The following is a 17177-nucleotide window of genomic DNA, read 5'->3' as shown; positions in this document are numbered from 1 at the left end:
TTGGTGCAATCTAAGAACACATACCTCCTTACTTCATATTTATTCCTAAAATAAAATGAGTCCAGGTAACGCAAGTTCTTTAGGATAGAAATAGACCTCTAACATAAAATGTACTTTTATGTAAGTGAGAGATGAGAGGTGTATTCACTATTACTGGCCTCATTTTATGCATAATGAAAGTCTAAGAAAAGTTAATTTGCCCAGGGTAACACACTTTTAAAATCTTGAAGCTGAGATTCAAATTTCTGTGTCCTCCAATTCTGATTTTTTTTTGTTAAACTATGCATCCTTTGTAAGTTAAAAAGGTAATGAACAAACCTATGAGGGTAGGGAAGAAAGGCATTCTTTACTCATTTGCTTTTTCTTTAAACAGCTTTATTCATATATAATTCACATACCATAAAATTTACCCATTTAAAGTATATAATTCAATGATTTTTGATATATTACATTAATTTTTAAATATTGTGGTCATATGTAACATAAAATGTCATTTTATTAAGTGTAAAATTCAGTGGTGTTAATTACATTCATACTGTTGTGCAACTAACCATTAAGCAACACCTCCCCATTTCTCCCAACGCCCCCTCCCCCCCCCCCCCCCCCCGTCCCTGCTAACCTTTAATCTTTACTTCTTATCTATATATTAGAGGCCCGGTGCATGAAATTCGTGCACTGGGTAGGTGTCCCTCAGCCCAGCCTGCCCCCCTCACAGTCTGGGAGCCCTCAGGGGATGTCCTACTGACGGCTTAGGCCCGCTCCCCATAGGGAGCGGGGCTAAACCACAGTCTGGCTGCGGTGGCTCAGAGCACGCCCCCCTGGGCGGGTCCATGGGTCCACTGGGGGGCCTTGCTCCCAAGGCAGACGGCGCGGCGTGGCTGCCCACGAACCCCCGGCGGGACTGGCTTCTGAGCTGGGTGGCACCGGGGCTGGGGGTGGGCGCCGAGTCACGCCGCGGCCGCTCGGAGCCCACCCCCAGCCCTAGTGTGTGGTGTGTGTCTGCTGGGGCTGGGGGCGTGCTCTGAGCTGGTCATGACGCAGCCTCCTGAGCTGGTCGTGATGTCAGGGCCTACTTTGCATATTTCTCTCTTAATATATAGGATATTTGCTTATTATAGTTATTTCATATAAGGAGAATCATTCTGTTTGTCCATTTGTATCTGGCTTACTTCACTTAGCATAATGTGTACAAAGTTAGCTGATGATGTAGCATGTGTCAGAACTTCATTCCTTTTTATGGCTAAATAATAAATTGTAGTATAGATCACATTCTGTTGAATATGACCTGGGAGTAGAATTGCTAGGTCACATGGTAATTCTATGTTTAGCTTTTAGAGTAACTGCCATACTGGTTTCCACAATGAATGTACCATTTTACATAATTACTACAAAAGTATAAGGGTCCTAATTTCTCCACATCCTCATGAACATTGCTATTTTCATAGCTGTCCTGTGTTTGAAGTTGTAACTCACTCTCATTCATCTAGAACAGCCGTGGGCAAACTACGGCCCGTGGGCCGGATCCGGCCCGTTTGAAATGAATAAAACTAAAAAAAAAAAAAAAAAAAAGACCGTACCCTTTTATGTAATGATGTTTACTTTGAATTTATATTAGTTCACACAAACACTCCATCCATGCTTTTGTTCCGGCCCTCCGGTCCAGTTTAAGAACCCATTGTGGCCCTCGAGTCAAAAAGTTTGCCCACCCCTGATCTAGAATCATGATTTATGCACTACACAAGAGTGTACATAGAGGAACATTTAGTACAGAAATTAAAATGTAGTAATTTAAAAAACAGATAATTCCATTTCTGGTCAAGATGAAGTGACAGGGATCATATTTGCCTCCTGCCCCAAACCACCAAAAAAATTCACAATATCCTATCTAATAAAAGGGTAATACGCAAGTTAACCGTCACTCCATCACAAAGATGGTGGCGGCCAGTCCTCTCAGCCCCACTGGAGTCCCCCAGTGGGGGGAGGGGGGGGGGGGGCGCTGCTGAGAGCAGGCAGTGTGAGTGGCCTGGCAGAATGCTTGCTTTGTCGCCGCGGCAATGAGGCGAGCGCTCCACCCCAGCCGCGGAGGGCCTCTGGCCAGGCCGGGCGCGGAATGCTTGCATCGTTGCAGGCCAGGCTGAGGGGACACCCCCCACCCCCACCCCCGTGCACGAATTTCGTGCACCAGGCCTCTAGTATATGAAATAATAGTTCAAGACATTGGACATCAGGCAACAAAGGACAGTGAGAGAAGGGAAACCCAACAAACGATGTTCCTTCAGAACTGTCTGAGCTTATAATCTAGGGGAAAAAATGTCCCCGTCATGGCACAGGAAAGAGAAACCTTCCTAGACCGAGATCCATGACATTCCTGAATTGAACAGCCAAAGCTGAGAAGGCAAAGGCGGCTAGAATTCATAGGACAGAGTACTGGAAAGGAGAGAGCTATGCAGAGAATTCTAAAAATCTGCAGTCAGTCCTACTCACATGTTCAGCACTAATGTGTGAGGATACTACCTGAGACTGGGAATGCACAACTCAAAAAGATTAGAAGAAGCAATGCCTGATGCACAAGGCTGCGAATAGTGCCTGTATCCACCACTAAATACCTATATTAGAAAAGCAGAAAGGTCTCAATTCAGTGACCTCAACTTCCAAAAGCATGACACATAAAAAGAAGTTAATAAATTATGGAATTCATCAATAGTAATAACTTCTGATCTCCAAGGACATTGTTAAAACAATACAAAGAACACAGACTGCGAGACGCTATTTGGAAACACTTGCATCCAAAACACATAAAGAACTCACAAAACTCAATAAAAAGAAAACATAATTAAATAAAAGGTCCAACGATTGAAACAGGCATTTTACCAAAGAAGACATAAAGATGGTAAATGAGCACATGACAAGATACTTAACATCATTAGTCATTAGGAAATGCACATTAAAACCACAGTGAAATACCACTACACACATCTTAGAGTGGTTACAATGAAAAAGACTGACCATGTAAAAAGTGCTGGAAGGGTATATTCGGGGGAGACCAAGATGGCGGCGTAGGTAAACGCCGGAGACCGCTGCCGCAAACAACCATTTCAAAAATACAACTAAAAGACTGAACGGACATCACCCAGAACCACAGGAAGGCTGGCTGAAGAGAGACTCTACAACTAGAAGGAAAGAGAACAGCAAATCGAGGCTCAGAGGCGGCGCAGTGTGGAAAATACAAAGGTACCGAGGTGCGCGCGCAAAGCGGGCTGGTGGCTGAGGGCGCGGTTGTCGTTTTCTGTCGGGAGTGAGTCTCAGACTCTGGGCTCCAGATCCGGGCGAGTCTCTAGGGACCCAGACTCAAACGGGAGAAGCGGGATTATCCGGCATCAGTTGGAACCTGAGGGCAGCCTTCTCTCCGAGGTTTGCAGCGGCTGCCGGGGTTCTGAGAAGCAGAGCCTCTGGGAACGGGACTGAGCGTGGCCATAACTGCTCCCTCCGCCCGCCCTGTTGAGCCCGCCCCGCCCAAAGCCTGCGCACAGCCATTTGCCGATCGCCTCAGGCAAAGGCTGGATTAGCGCCTCCCCAGAAGGCAGACGTTTTCCATACAGCTGATTCCTATAGCCAGTCGGCCTGGGGGTCAAATCCCTCTAGTGTTAACTACAACAATTAAGGCTTGGCTAGAACAAGACTGCGCACAGAGACCACAAGGGGGTGCACCAAGAAAGCATAAAAGATGCGGAGACAAAAAAACATGACAGAAATGGAGGATATGGAGCTAAGAATCGCAATTTTGAGGGCTTGCCATAAATTTGTGCAGAGCCTCACGAAAACTAATGAGACCCTCGATGCTACGATAAAGAAATTAGAAAGTAAGCATACACGGACTGAAATAAAGAATATTATACCCAATAGCAGACTAGAGGAGTACAATAATCAAACCAAAGATTCGACAAAAAACACCCAATTGGAAAAGCAAAATGAAAAAAGAATCCGAAAGTGTGAAGATAGTGTAAGGAGCCTCTGGGACAGCTTTAAGCGGTCTAATATCAGAATTATTGGAGTGCCAGAAGATGAGAGACAGCAAGATATTGAAAACCTATTTCAAGAAATAATGGCAGAAAACTTCCCCCATCTGGAGAAAGAAATGGACTTACAGGTCCAAGAAGCGCAGAGAACCCCAAACAAAAGGAATCCAAAGAGGACCACACCAAGACACATCATCATTAAAATGCCAAGAGCAAAAGACAAAGAGAAAATCTTAAAAGCAGCAAGAGAAAGAGGCTCAATTACCTACAAGGGAATACCCATACGACTGTCAGCTGATTTCTCAACAGAAACTTTGCAGGCCAGAAGGGAATGGCAAGAAATATTCAAAGTGCTGAATACCAAGAACCTACAACCAAGATTACTTTATCCAGCAAAGCTATCATTCAGAATTGAAGGTCAGATAAAGAGCTTCACAGATAAGGAAAAGCTAAAGGAGTTCATCACTGCCAAACCAGTATTATATGAAATGCTGAAAGGTATCCTTTAAGAAGAGGAAGAAGAAGAAAAAGGTAAAGATACAAATTATGAACAACAAACATGCATTTATCAACAAATGAATCTAAGAATCAAGTGAATAAATAACCTGATGTACAGAATGAACTGGTGATTATAATAGAATCAGGGACATAGAAAGGGAATAGACTGACTATTCTTGGGGGGAAAAGGGGTGTGGGAGATGCGGGAAGTGACTGGACAAAAATCATGCACCTATGGATGAACACAGTGGGTGGGGAGTGAGGGTGGAGGGGGGGGTGGGAGCTGGAAGGAGGGGAGTTATGGGGGGAAAAAAGAGGAACAAATGTAATAATCTGAACAATAAAGATTTAAATAAAAAAAAAAAAAGTGCTGGAAGAATACAGAGAACTACCCACTGCTGGTGAGAATGTAACTCCATTTTTAAAAATGTACTCTGGAAAATAGTTTGGCAGTTTATTAACAAGTTAAACATATACCTATTGTATGATCTATTCATTCTATTCCTAGGTATTCACACAGGAGAAATGAAAGCACAAATCCATATAAAGATTACTTGTGTACATGAATGTTGATAGTTTTGTTTGTAACAAGCAAAAACTGGAAACTACCCAAATGTGCTTCAGTAGGTGATAAATAAATGGTGGTACTTATTTATGTAATGGAATATTACTCATCAATTGAAAGGAAAGCAAAATAATTATGCAGAGTGAAACAAGCCAGACCAAAAGAGTACATACTCTGTGATCCCGTTTACATCATGTAAACTAATTTCTGGTGAGGGGAAGACTACCAGTGATTGCCTGGGGAAGGTGGGGAGAGATAGCACAGGGGCAAGAAGAAACATCTGAATCCAACAGATGTATTTCAATGTCTGGAGTGTGAATTCAATGGTATATACATATGTCAAAACATACCAAATTGCACAATTTAAATATGTGTTCAGGGTGGGGCAAAAGTAGGTTTACAGTTGTAATCATATGAAACAATTTGTATTATTATTATTTATAATTATCATATTATTTTCCATACAAGCAACTGCAAACCTACTTTTGCCCTATCCTGTATTTTTTGGGGGGTGGAGTAGGGTGGGTGTCAATTATACTCCAATAAAGCTGTTTAAAAAAACCAAAAGGCCTGGCAAGAAAGAATACCATTGGTAAAAATATCATTTACTAGTGAAATGACTTTAATACCATCTACCACATCAGGTTGTCACAAGGACTAAATGGGATCATGTATACAAAGAGCAGCATCTCTAACACAAAGTTGGTACATGCTATGTAGTAGCTAGTAACAGTACCGCATGCCTACTTATTTCAATTTGCCATCACTTTGGGGAGGCAGGAGAAACTAATAGGCAAAGAGCCAGAGGCCTAAGAATTCTATTTGGGTGAAGACTAGAAGCAAAGGTGAACAAAAACTGATGTGTAAATGTCTACTAATAGGGTAAACTGTAAACAAGCTGAACTGTTTAACATTATGCTTGCAAAATTATGTTCCTCAGATACTACAGAAAAATAATTCTGTACCTTATTGGATTTAGTCAAATTAAATAGAGACAGAAAAACAAATTGCCAGAAGCTGTAAGTTTGTTTTAAAACTGATGCTGTTTATGACATAATAGTTCAAGACATTGGACATCAGGCAACAAAGGACGGTGGTTCCTGAGAGAAGGGAAACCCAACACACAATGTGCCTTCAAAATTGTCTGAGCTTATAATCTGGGGGGAAAAATGTCCCCGTCATGGCATAGGAAAGAGAAACCTCCCTAGACCAAGATCCATGACATTCTTGAATTGAACAGCCAAAGCTGAGAAGGCAAAGGCAGCTAGAATTCATAGGACAGAGTACTAGAAAGGAGAGAGCTATGAAATAGTATGGGGCAAAAGGAGGACTAAATGGGATCATGTATACTAAGAGCAGCATCTCTAGCACAGAGTTGGTACATGTTATGTCTGTGAAAAAGATGTGACAAAGATTTTAAAATAACCAGTTACTACTTTAGTCAGCCTCCTACTGAGAGCTCTTCTTAATCAGATCAAAACCCTGAAAGAAGCAGTTAAATCGGGCAATACTAAAACTCCTGTTCTAATAGTTATTAGGCATCTTGTTCCAGTTTAATATCAGCTACTGTCATCAGGAAACTCCCTGAAAGCAGGCACAAAAGTTCTAGGCTGCAAAAGAGCCCATGTAATAAACTCTTTTCTCCACTCATCTTGTTCTACACCTTGCTGTGTGGCTATACGTCATGGAGAATGGAGCACAATATTTTGTGGGTCAGATCGATGGATTTAAGTATCAATTTATTTCTTCAAAAAAATCCACCTATAGCACCAAAGTTCCAACAACATTGGGAAAGCCTAATTTTTATTTTATGTACACAGGTGGACTGATTTACATACATCCATCCAAAACGAGAAATAGTATCTAAAGTTGTAGAAGTTTATACGTTATTTTCACGTACATTACTTAGTCTTATCCTCATAACAGATAGGCATTATTATCCTTCATTTACAGATAAAGAAAATGAGGCTCAGAAAAGTTAAGTGAAATGCTCAGTCTTTTTTGTTTTTTTAAATATGTTTTTATTGATTTTCAAAAAGAAAGGAAGAAGGATAGAGAGATAGAAACATTGATGAGAGAGGAACATCATTGGTTGGCTGCCTCCTCATGGCCCCCAATGGGGACTGAGCCTGCAACTGAGGTACGTGCCCTTGACCAGAATTGAACCTGGGACCCTTCAGTCCGCAGGCCAACCACAGCTCTATCCACTGAGCCAAACCGGCTGGGGTGAAATGCTCAGTCTTAAAGCTTGTTAAATGGGGTGAAACTGAAATCCAAACCTAGCCCTGCCGACTCAAAAATCTATGTCACCATTAAAGAATACCAATCTGGCTTCAAATGCTCCGTTATGATATATTTCACAAAAATTTTTGATGATCCTGACAATTAACAATCTGAAATTCATGGAATATCAACCCTTCAAAGAACTAGTAACCAGACTGATACTTGATAGTTCAAGATTTTAAATGAATTTAAGCAGTTAAAAGTATAATTAGAAAAACAGAAAAAAAAAAATCCAGTTCTAATGTAAATTGTAAAGATTTACCTGAATGAAAAGGAAACTGTTGCTTGGCTTCACCAGTGTGTGCATCCCAAATAATGGTTGTCTGAGATTAAATAGAGAAGAAAAATATATTGTTAAGAAGTTTAAAGGAATTTATTATAGAGGCATGCCTTAGATTCCTAACTATATTAAAGCAATATGAAATGTCAGAGTGGAATTAATTATTCACATTTACTTTTCGCAACAGTACAACCAGGTTATACTCCACATTCAGGGTTGGGGGGAAGGAGATATGACTATTAAGTTGTTTAATTTTTCCCTGATGATTTTTCATCAGTCAACTCACTTGAAATAACAATTATTGGTTTGTCATCAATGTACCAGACATTATATTAGACTGCTTAAAAAATTCCACTGCAATAGAGTACTTAATGTAAGATTTTCATAGTTCTTCAGCTATATGGAGAAAAATTCTTGGTTTACAAAGGAGTCAGCTGATTCTCAGTATTAAGATTTTTTTAAAGCTCACATTTATATATAAAGGCAGCTTGAAATTTGACAATATTTAAAACAATGTCTTTATATTAATTACATCAAAGTGTGGCACCTAATGGCTGTATTTACCATTCCTTTTCACACTCCCCCACCACTGAGTTTATATCGTTGGGGATGGAGAGCTGCACAGTGCAGCGACTATTAACAGGGCTTTCCCTCGCATTCCTGGCCTCCCTCACTTTTCTTTCCTCTTTTCTCTCTACGTCCTTTTGACAATGCACCCAGTTACCTACAAGCATGTATTCTCCTAGGTTCATGGGAAGGGGGATGATCTAAGAAAATAAAGGAGAAAGAAGGCCATATTTTCAGCCTGTGGGTATTTACCAGCTTAAGTAGGTAAAAAAAGCTAGAAAGATCCTGCATTTCTTACATTTTCAATTAAGCACCAGGAGTTCAGCTAATAGACTGGCTCTAAGATTTCCCATGGAATCACTCCAGAGCCACACTCACTGATGAGATAAATTAGAAACTTTAGAAGGGAAGCAAAAAATATGGGAAGTGTGACATTCATTACAGCTCAAGTTCCAGCAAAAACAAGGAGTGTAGTCACACAGATAAGAATAAAAGGCATTTTATTTTGTAGGTTCAGAAGTGAGCCGACAGAAAATCTAAGAAAGTATTTCTATTACTATCATAAATTCATTCTGCAATTTCTTAAATATAATTATTTTAATGCTTATGTTATTAGAAGAGAAAAATATTACCTTATTACATTAACCTTATATATATATAGGTTTAGTTTAATGTTCTCTTACCTTGTCTACTCCAGCACTTAGGATGAAATTTCCTTTCTTATTCCATTTTAATGCAAATATAGGGCCTTTATGCTGCCCTAAGGTGCTAGCAAGGTTACCTAGTATTAAAAAAAAAAAAAAAATTACATTACTTCATCTTTATAACTTAAACCAACAACAACAAGTGAAAAGAAGAATGCTTCATTTACCATCTTTAGTCCATATTCTGGCAAATCCATCGTATGAACCAGTTGCTAGAAGTGTACCTTCACTCTGTTGGAGAAACACACTTCTTTAAATTATGTAATCCAGAAAGGGCATTTAATTGTTATTAGAACATTTCATGTTTAAATCTTAGGTACGGCAGATCCTTGACATTCTCTGCTACCAAATCTTTTTAGTTCTGCCCAATTGGGAGCGCCACCCAGGCTAGGAAACACCCTTCACTGCTGGGAAACTGGAGCTTTGGCAGCACCTACCCAGCCTATGTCCAAATCTCAAAAAGCAGGAACTGCTCCGGAGCAGGACCACACCACTCCCCTGCATGCTGAGGTCTACTGCATCCTCAGAGGCACACATGACTAAAGAGGGGAGGCTGGTAGACTGGAAAGGACATCAGAATCATCATCTTTTAATGATTCAATGTAAGTAAAAAGCAAAATCTTCCAAAATATCTCATTATGATTAAAAGGTTTTACATGACCCTCTTTAAATCTTTTACTGCCTAAATAAAGTATGTTGCATGATACTAACAATATTGCTGTTTCAGATGATCAGATTCTTAAATATCATTGAATGTTTCTCTCCTTTGTTAATTCTTTCCCAATATGAATCCTTACCAATAAAAATGCAACACAAGAAAAAGGGTCAGAGAAGAGTATAGGTGACCTGACAGTAAAAGAAGTTGAGTAGTTTCCTGGAACCACTTCATTAGGAGGAGAACATTCCAGTTTCTCTAATCTCGTATGCCTTGACAAATGGCACAAGGGAAGGACAGTCTAACATTCTATGGACATGCAAGTTACAGAGTACATGGAACAGACTGTTGCTAGGATGAGTAAGCCTTATTGGAGACACAGAATGAAATCCTGTCTTACCCAGTACTTTCTTGATGCTTTTTGGTAAGGGAACCAAAAACAGCATCTTCCTTTTCAGACCTCTCAGGCCACTTAGCTGTATAGGTAAGTGACAGACAAAAGCTAGGTCTGGGGGCTGTAGAATCAGACCTGCCAGGACTTTAAAAACCCCTATGGTTCTGCCCTAGGAAGAAGCAGCCATGTTGAAGCCAATAGCAAAAGCTTATTTCCGGGCTCTGCACAGTGGCAAGTTTCTTTTTTCTTTTTCTTTTTTAAGTATATTTTTATTGATTTTAGAGAGGAAGGGAGAGGGGGGGAGAGAGAGAGAGAGAGAGATAGAAACATCAATGATGAGAGAGAACCACTGATCGGCTGTATCCTACATGCCTTCTACTGGGGATTGGGCCAGCAATCCAGACATGTGCCCTGACCGGGAATCAAACTGTGACCTCCTTGTTCATATGTCAATGCTCAACCACTGAGCCACACCAGCTGGGTGGGAGGTTTCCCAAATGTTTTAGTCCCTAAATGTTTTAGCTCATGGAACACTAAAGTTGGAAAAAATGTCTGAACCATCAAATATGTCCGGCTCTTGCTTTAGTCACGAGAAAGAACCACTAATCAAGGCTAATGTTTTTGCCTTTTAGTGGAAGATGCAAGTACAGAGTGAATAATATATTTTTGAGAAAGTCCATGTTTTAAAATTAATTTGCATTTCAGAATCACCAAGCTCAACAAATGAACGTTGGTTTACCATCTTTTTTAGTGTAAACTATAAAATTCATTAAATTAACATGGTCTCTGAGCCAAATAGCTTAAGGATGCTATAAGGTTTCTGACATAAGCTATATAAGGTCACATATTAAGAAGATATTAGTCATGGCCCTACAACCACCAAATAATACTGCAATATGATAAAACCTCTTTTCATTTTTACAACTGTCAACTTTGTAAGGGAAAGGTAAATACATTACTGGGAATTTTAGAAAGGAATGCTAAAACAGAACAAAATAAAACATCACAAACAAGAAAAAAACCCTAGTTATGAGTTCTGGAAGAATTTTATGCAAACAGAACTTTAGGTGGAGTAATCATTTTTAAGAATAGACCTCGTTCCTTGGGATAACATTTGTAAGGTCCCTGGAAAGCCCCACACAAAGCTGGTAAGCAGGAGCCAGAGGAGGAAGGATGTTCACTTGCTGAGGAAAGACTAGCCAACCCCTAAAATTCTTGGAAACACTGAAATAGTCTAACAGGCTTTGGAGGGGGGTGGGGGGGACAGAGGGGAGGCCGGAGGAAGAAAGGTAAAAACTGGATGCAAAGTTAAAAAGCAACATGGAACAAAAGAAAATATACAGGAACCTTACAAATGCGAATTTTCCACATATTAATCATAGGAATGGAAAAAAGAAAATGTTAACCATGTATTAGAAAGTACAGGGGTGAAGCTTTATCAACAATAAAAGTCAGAATAGTTACGTTATCCTTAAAAGATATTAAATCATATATTGAATCAAAGAATTATAAGAGTACTACAGCTAGAATAAAGCTTGGAAGTAATCTAGACTAATGGTCCCTAAAAGGCAGTTAGTTAGCAATGAAGTTTTCATCAGATCACAGCAAAATGAGAAAAACAAGAACATGTTTTTATTATATAGCTTTCTCTTAACCCCGGCACAGGACTTACTAGCTAAGGACTTAGTATGCGCCTGCTATTGATTTTCATCTATTTCCTCATTTATGTAGCTACCATTACCACACTTTTCCTATACACATGAGGAAAAAAAAGCAAGCGGTCGACCTCCAACCTTATGAAGATTCTGCTGTTAGGTAAACAGAAGAGCTGGAAGCTGAATCTTGGTCTGACTGCTCAAGGGCCAGCCTTTGTTTTTAACATATTTGGGAAGGAGGATGCCTACTTTGTTGTTCTCATTAGTGAGATTTAAAAATATCTGAAAAAGGGACAAGCCCCTGCCATCAGTTTAAGGCTCAAAGAAGTGAATTAGTAATTACATCCACCATGGACAGTACAGTGATACTCACATTCCAATCTAGAGAAGTCACGTCCTTGTTGCTGGGGACATCTTGCCCTCCTTCTCGTATACAATGTCGAAGTACTAACTGTGTGGAACCACTGGTGCTATTTTCACTAAGATTCCAGATTCTTGCTGTGGAGTCTCCAGACCTAGAAAGTATGCAATATATTTTAAATCCTCTTAATATTCTCAAGTATTCCAGAATTAAAAACAAACAAAAAACACCAACATACTTATATCCTAAATTACTAAGGCAAATAAAACCAGAATATCAGGAATTTCCATTTCCAGTATTTTTTCTCTGTCTCCATTTTGAGGGCCCCAAATAACCCCTGAAGTAGTGAGTTGAATGAAAACTTCCAAGGTTACTTTATGAAGGACTGAAGATTTATAGAGGCAAAATGAACACTAATAAGCAACAACAGAAACCTAAAAAACATAAGTAATGTACTTATAAAATGAAATAGGTTTAGTAAGATATTTTTTAAAATCCATTTTAGTTTCACTTTGAGAAACATACCCCGATGCCAAGAGATCACTAACAGGGTTCCAGGCACAGATGAACACTTCAGATTCATGGCCCCGTAACACAACTGCCTTGTTAGGAGGGATTTCAACATCCCCATCCACCTCCATCATATCAGTATGATTATCTGCAGCACAGGAAAGAAGTGGAAAATTCCAGTCAGGTAATATTGCAACATGCTGGGGAAATCCCTCCTTTATAATATAGAGTATAACTTGACTACACAGTACTTATCACATGGAGAATGAATTCTTATCTGTAGTCAAGTATGACCAAGATATATATATCTGAGTGTGTGTTTAGAGGTGGGGGTTAGAGGATGAGGGTAGAGAAGGGCTGCAAAAAGGTTAGATCCACAAACATGACTAAAGTGATAAAAAGATTTGAACATGTAATCCATGCCAATACTATTCTGAGTTCCCGCCAGTAGGGGTTGCTGATATCATTCCTATAACATGAGAGTTGCCTTTATAGCTCCATGTCAGAGCGTCACTGTATTTGTTAATGACTAGTGTCACACATTTTATTTCGAAATCAAATGCAGACACAAAACTCATTTAACCATAGAAAAATAATTACCTAAATATTTTTTTTGAAACAAAATAAAATCCATTAATGTAAACCTCACTTTCTGAGCTTTAGGAATGAAAATCTGAACTGTGTGGTAAGAGTTAGGGGAACAAGTTGGCATAAATGATAAGTATGGTGTTATTTCAGCTTCAAAGAGGTGATATCCCTATGAAGCAAACATTTCTTTTGAAAAGGAATTTTTAAAAATTCTATCTCAGCTCACTTGCTATAGTATGTGCCCCATTCTCCTCTCCATTTGCTGTGTTTTCTCCATTTTTTGCAGATCCTTGTTGGTTCGTGGCAGCTGCGGCAGCTGCTGCAGCTGCTGCTTGTTGCTGTGCAAGCTTGTCTCTGTAAGCTTGTTGTCTTGTTTGTACTACATCAGGCATTACGGCATCTATCAGTGACAAAGACTCTATTGGTCGACCATCGAACAAGGTACCATCCTGGATTTGGAAAAGAAGAAAAATCAAAGGTGCCATATTTAGAGTAATTTGTATTCATACAAGTCCACAGCAGAAATGAAAAGCTTCATTCCAAGACAAAATATTTTAAGACAATTTTCTGAATGTGCGTAAGAAGGAAAGGAATCAGAAGGAAACTGAAGAAGCAACTGCAAATAACTGTTTAAGTTTTCCTTCTCACCTGGTTCTTAGTGTTGTATGTTGCATATATAAAGCTGAAATACTGAAAGGAATAATAAAAGTAGGCCCAGATAATAAAAAGGTTTATTAATTATATTCCAAAAATCTGTTAGTCAAAAGCAATGACCAAAATAAAATCATTCACACAATAAGAGATTTGGTACCACAGTATAGAAAATATTTCTTTAAAACCAAAAACTTTTAAATAGCTTTGTTGGACTTTAAAGTTTCTCGTGATTTGATTAAAACAGAAAGACTCCATATATTATGCCATACGACATTTCATTTTACTAATGTTGGAGTGCAAGCAAGCATAGTCAGGTTTAAAGACTTGAAGTTACACACTGGTCAACAGCAGCTGGCATCTCTTAACCAGTGCTACTCAAAGTGTGATGCAAGGAGCACATTACCTGGTAACTTGTTAGAAATGTAGATTTAAACCTACGGAATCAAAATCTCTGAAGAGCTCAGGAACTGCTTCAAAAAGCTCCCTGGGGAAGTCTTATGTGTTCTACCAGTTGAGAAGCATCCTAACTCACAGGCTGCTGCTCTTTAATTTTATGGACTTGCTGTAATTTTCCAAAGCTCCTCTCATGGATATTAGGGGCTTCACAATTAATAAAAGTTCTCCAGTGAGCACAAGGAGAGATACAAACACAGAGCAAGTCGGAAATAGCAACAGTGCAAATTAGCCAAGGTGATATGTATGTGAAGCAGATGACCACATACTCCTGACAACCTGCATTGTGTGACCGGGGCTCCAGGCTGCAAACACAGCACATCTTTCTAAGCTGTCGAGTGTAATGGAGTATTTGAGGAGTAGGTGAAAGTATTTTAATTTATAAGTAATTTAAAAATAAATATTAAAACTGACACAGACACATTGTGGAGAACTATATTAAATTTACACAAGGTTTTTCGGATAAAATGAGACTTCATCTCTGGCTACTGCTAGAAATTGTTTATCACCCTCTGTTAAGGATATTTTTGGAGGGAAAGTGCTAAAAGACAGAACATGTTTAATTTAGTATTAGCAAATTTATCAGTTAGAGATGAGGAAAACAAAGACAATGAAATCAATTTTAGTATACTATGTAACTACAGTAATAAATACTGATATAGAAACCATGGATGCTTCAGTTTTAAAAATATTTGTTAAAATGTTTGTTCACATATTTTTGCGAAAGGAAAGGGGAACATATTAATCTCTGAAATGAAAATAAGGTAAAAGCTCCACATATTATAAATCCTGTCCATATATGAAAATTTTCAGCTTGACCAGGGTTTGCAACATTTTTTATAAAAGACCAAATTGTACATATTTTAGGCTTTGCAGATCATAAGTTCTCTGTCACAACTACTCAATTCTGCCATAGTAGCATTAAATTAGCCAGATAATATGTCAATGAGTGAGCATGAACGTGTTCCAATCAAACTTTACAAAAACAAGGAGACAGGATTTGGTTTATGGGACAAAGTTGGCTGACACCTGAGTTAAACTACCGATACTGGTATATGGGCCTTAAATAGGCACTAATATCAAGAATTAGCTTTAATTATGAACTGCCTTCCAACATCAGGTATAACCAAATAATCTGAAATTTTCTGATTTTTTCAGACCATCAATGCTGTTGTTTTAAAGAAAATTATTTCTTACTGTTTACTTATAAAACCATTTATAGTGAAATAAGCTACAGATAGCGGTCCTCACCTTTGGGAGCCAACATGCCTTTCCTGTGCAGCCTGACCCCTACGTTAGAAACAATACCTCTCAATTGTTAACCCAGAGAAGCTGAAGTCAGATAACAAATGAGCAAACAAGCTATCAGATTTAAGAATTATTTGAAATAAATCTTCCTTACCTCATTAATACTAACTTCTGCCTCTACATACTGTAGACCTTTCTGGATGATAGAAATCAATGCAGCAGGTGGGACAAGGGCACCATTTATGTTTGATTGACTGATATGGCTTTCTATACCAAAGGTAAACGCCGAATGAGAAAATCCTAAAAGCAAAAGAAAAGGTGTAAGAAGTTATTCTCCTAGTGGCAGCATGCTGTAAGACACAAACGAAAGATCTCTATAATCTTTCAAAATCACATCCCACACCTTTAAAATCCCAGACTGTTAGTTAAGGTCAAGTGTATGTTTTTAAACAAAAGAAATATCAAAATTCAAACATGTTAACCTTTATTATTTTCCTTTAATTATGTAATGTACTATTATTTAAAATTTCTAGTATATGTAAAATTTAGCTGCAGCACAAATTTCCTCTACAAATAGCATCAAACTTTAAAGTTTGAAGAAAGCATTTGGAAACCATGTGACTCAAGTGCTTCACTCAAGATAATATAGGCCAAGATAAATTAAGTGATATTTAATAAATTTTCATAGTATATTTAAATCTCTACATACAAATTGTCAAACACCTTAAAAATTCAATCTTTTGTAGGTTTTTAGAAACTACTTAGGAAATAAAAAGCAAACTAAAAATAATATAAGAAAATTGAAATGTAATAATGAAAAATAACTTCATGCTTATAACCCAGTGTATGAATTAAATGCTAAACAAAAATTACTAATTCTTTGCCACTTAGCAATAATCCACCTAAATGAAAGTGTTAGAAAATGAGTTAGCAAGTGAAAATCCAGTCTGTCTCCATTAGCAGTCCTTTAATTTTTATTTGTAATACTTAAAACCAAAACTCACATAACAAAATTTATGTTAGCCTTGCTTTTTAATGCAAGCCAAGTTCAAAGTGAAAAGTAAAATTCTAGACAATAGCCCTGGCCAGTTTGGTTCAGTGGATAGATCGTGGGCCTGTGGACTGAAGGGTCCCGGGTTCGATTCCGGCCAAGGGCACATGCGCGGGTTGCGGGCTTGATCCCCAGTGTGGGATGTTTCTATCTTTCTCTCCCTCTCCCTTCCTCTCTGAAATCAATAAATATATATATTTTTAAAAAATTCTAGACAATATCCATCAGAGCTTATCACTAAGTAGCAATTGTCACTAATGTATTTTAAACAGTTAAATTATGCATATAATACAGAATGTTGAGAAACCTTCATACTAAATAAAGTAAATGAATATGGGCTTATTGAGGTCTTGGTTAAATGGATTTAACCTATATAACTGTTGTCTAGCCCAGGTTTTTAGTCCTTAGTCCATGTCTTTTATTCTTTGCATTTTATGCTTCCACTCTTAGGCTCCATGTGGCACTTATGGACCATCTATAGTAAAGTACTGTGAGCTCACAAAGAGCATGTACCTAGGAAATATTTTAATTGTTATTAAACAATTAGACAGACATGATTAGATACCTAAGTTAATTTTCCTCATGGCTCCTTCCCTCTTTGGAACACCTAACCTTTCCATTCCTGACACTACCCATAGTGAGAAGTGAAAAGATGTTACCTTTTAAGACTTTCATTTTAACCTCATGATTTTTCC

At 38.4% G+C, this 17177-nt stretch overlaps 1 protein-coding gene across 7 annotated transcripts in view; it reads right to left on the bottom strand.

Annotated features, from left to right (window-relative positions):
* TBL1XR1 (TBL1X/Y related 1) overlaps nt 1–17177 on the bottom strand; it is a 168850-nt gene that overhangs the window by 15344 nt on the left and 136329 nt on the right. For all 7 annotated transcript variants that reach the window (XM_070406779.1, XM_070406776.1, XM_070406775.1 and 4 more), the window contains 7 exons: nt 15586–15731; nt 13303–13525; nt 12504–12636; nt 11991–12132; nt 9081–9144; nt 8893–8990; nt 7625–7685 (listed from right to left, as the gene is read on the bottom strand). In XM_070406779.1, the coding sequence (XP_070262880.1) occupies nt 7625–7685; nt 8893–8990; nt 9081–9144; nt 11991–12132; nt 12504–12636; nt 13303–13468 (664 nt within the window). In that variant the 5' untranslated portion in view covers nt 13469–13525; nt 15586–15731. The remainder of the gene's footprint in view (nt 1–7624; nt 7686–8892; nt 8991–9080; nt 9145–11990; nt 12133–12503; nt 12637–13302; nt 13526–15585; nt 15732–17177) is intronic.

Source organism: Myotis yumanensis, unplaced genomic scaffold (genome assembly GCF_028538775.1).
Source record: "Myotis yumanensis isolate MYYU_CA2020_CCGP unplaced genomic scaffold, mMyoYum1.0.hap1 SCAF_2, whole genome shotgun sequence".
Lineage (NCBI taxonomy): Eukaryota > Metazoa > Chordata > Mammalia > Chiroptera > Vespertilionidae > Myotis > Myotis yumanensis.
Note: the sequence above shows the minus strand (reverse complement) of the source record. Positions and strands in the feature narration are given on the sequence as shown.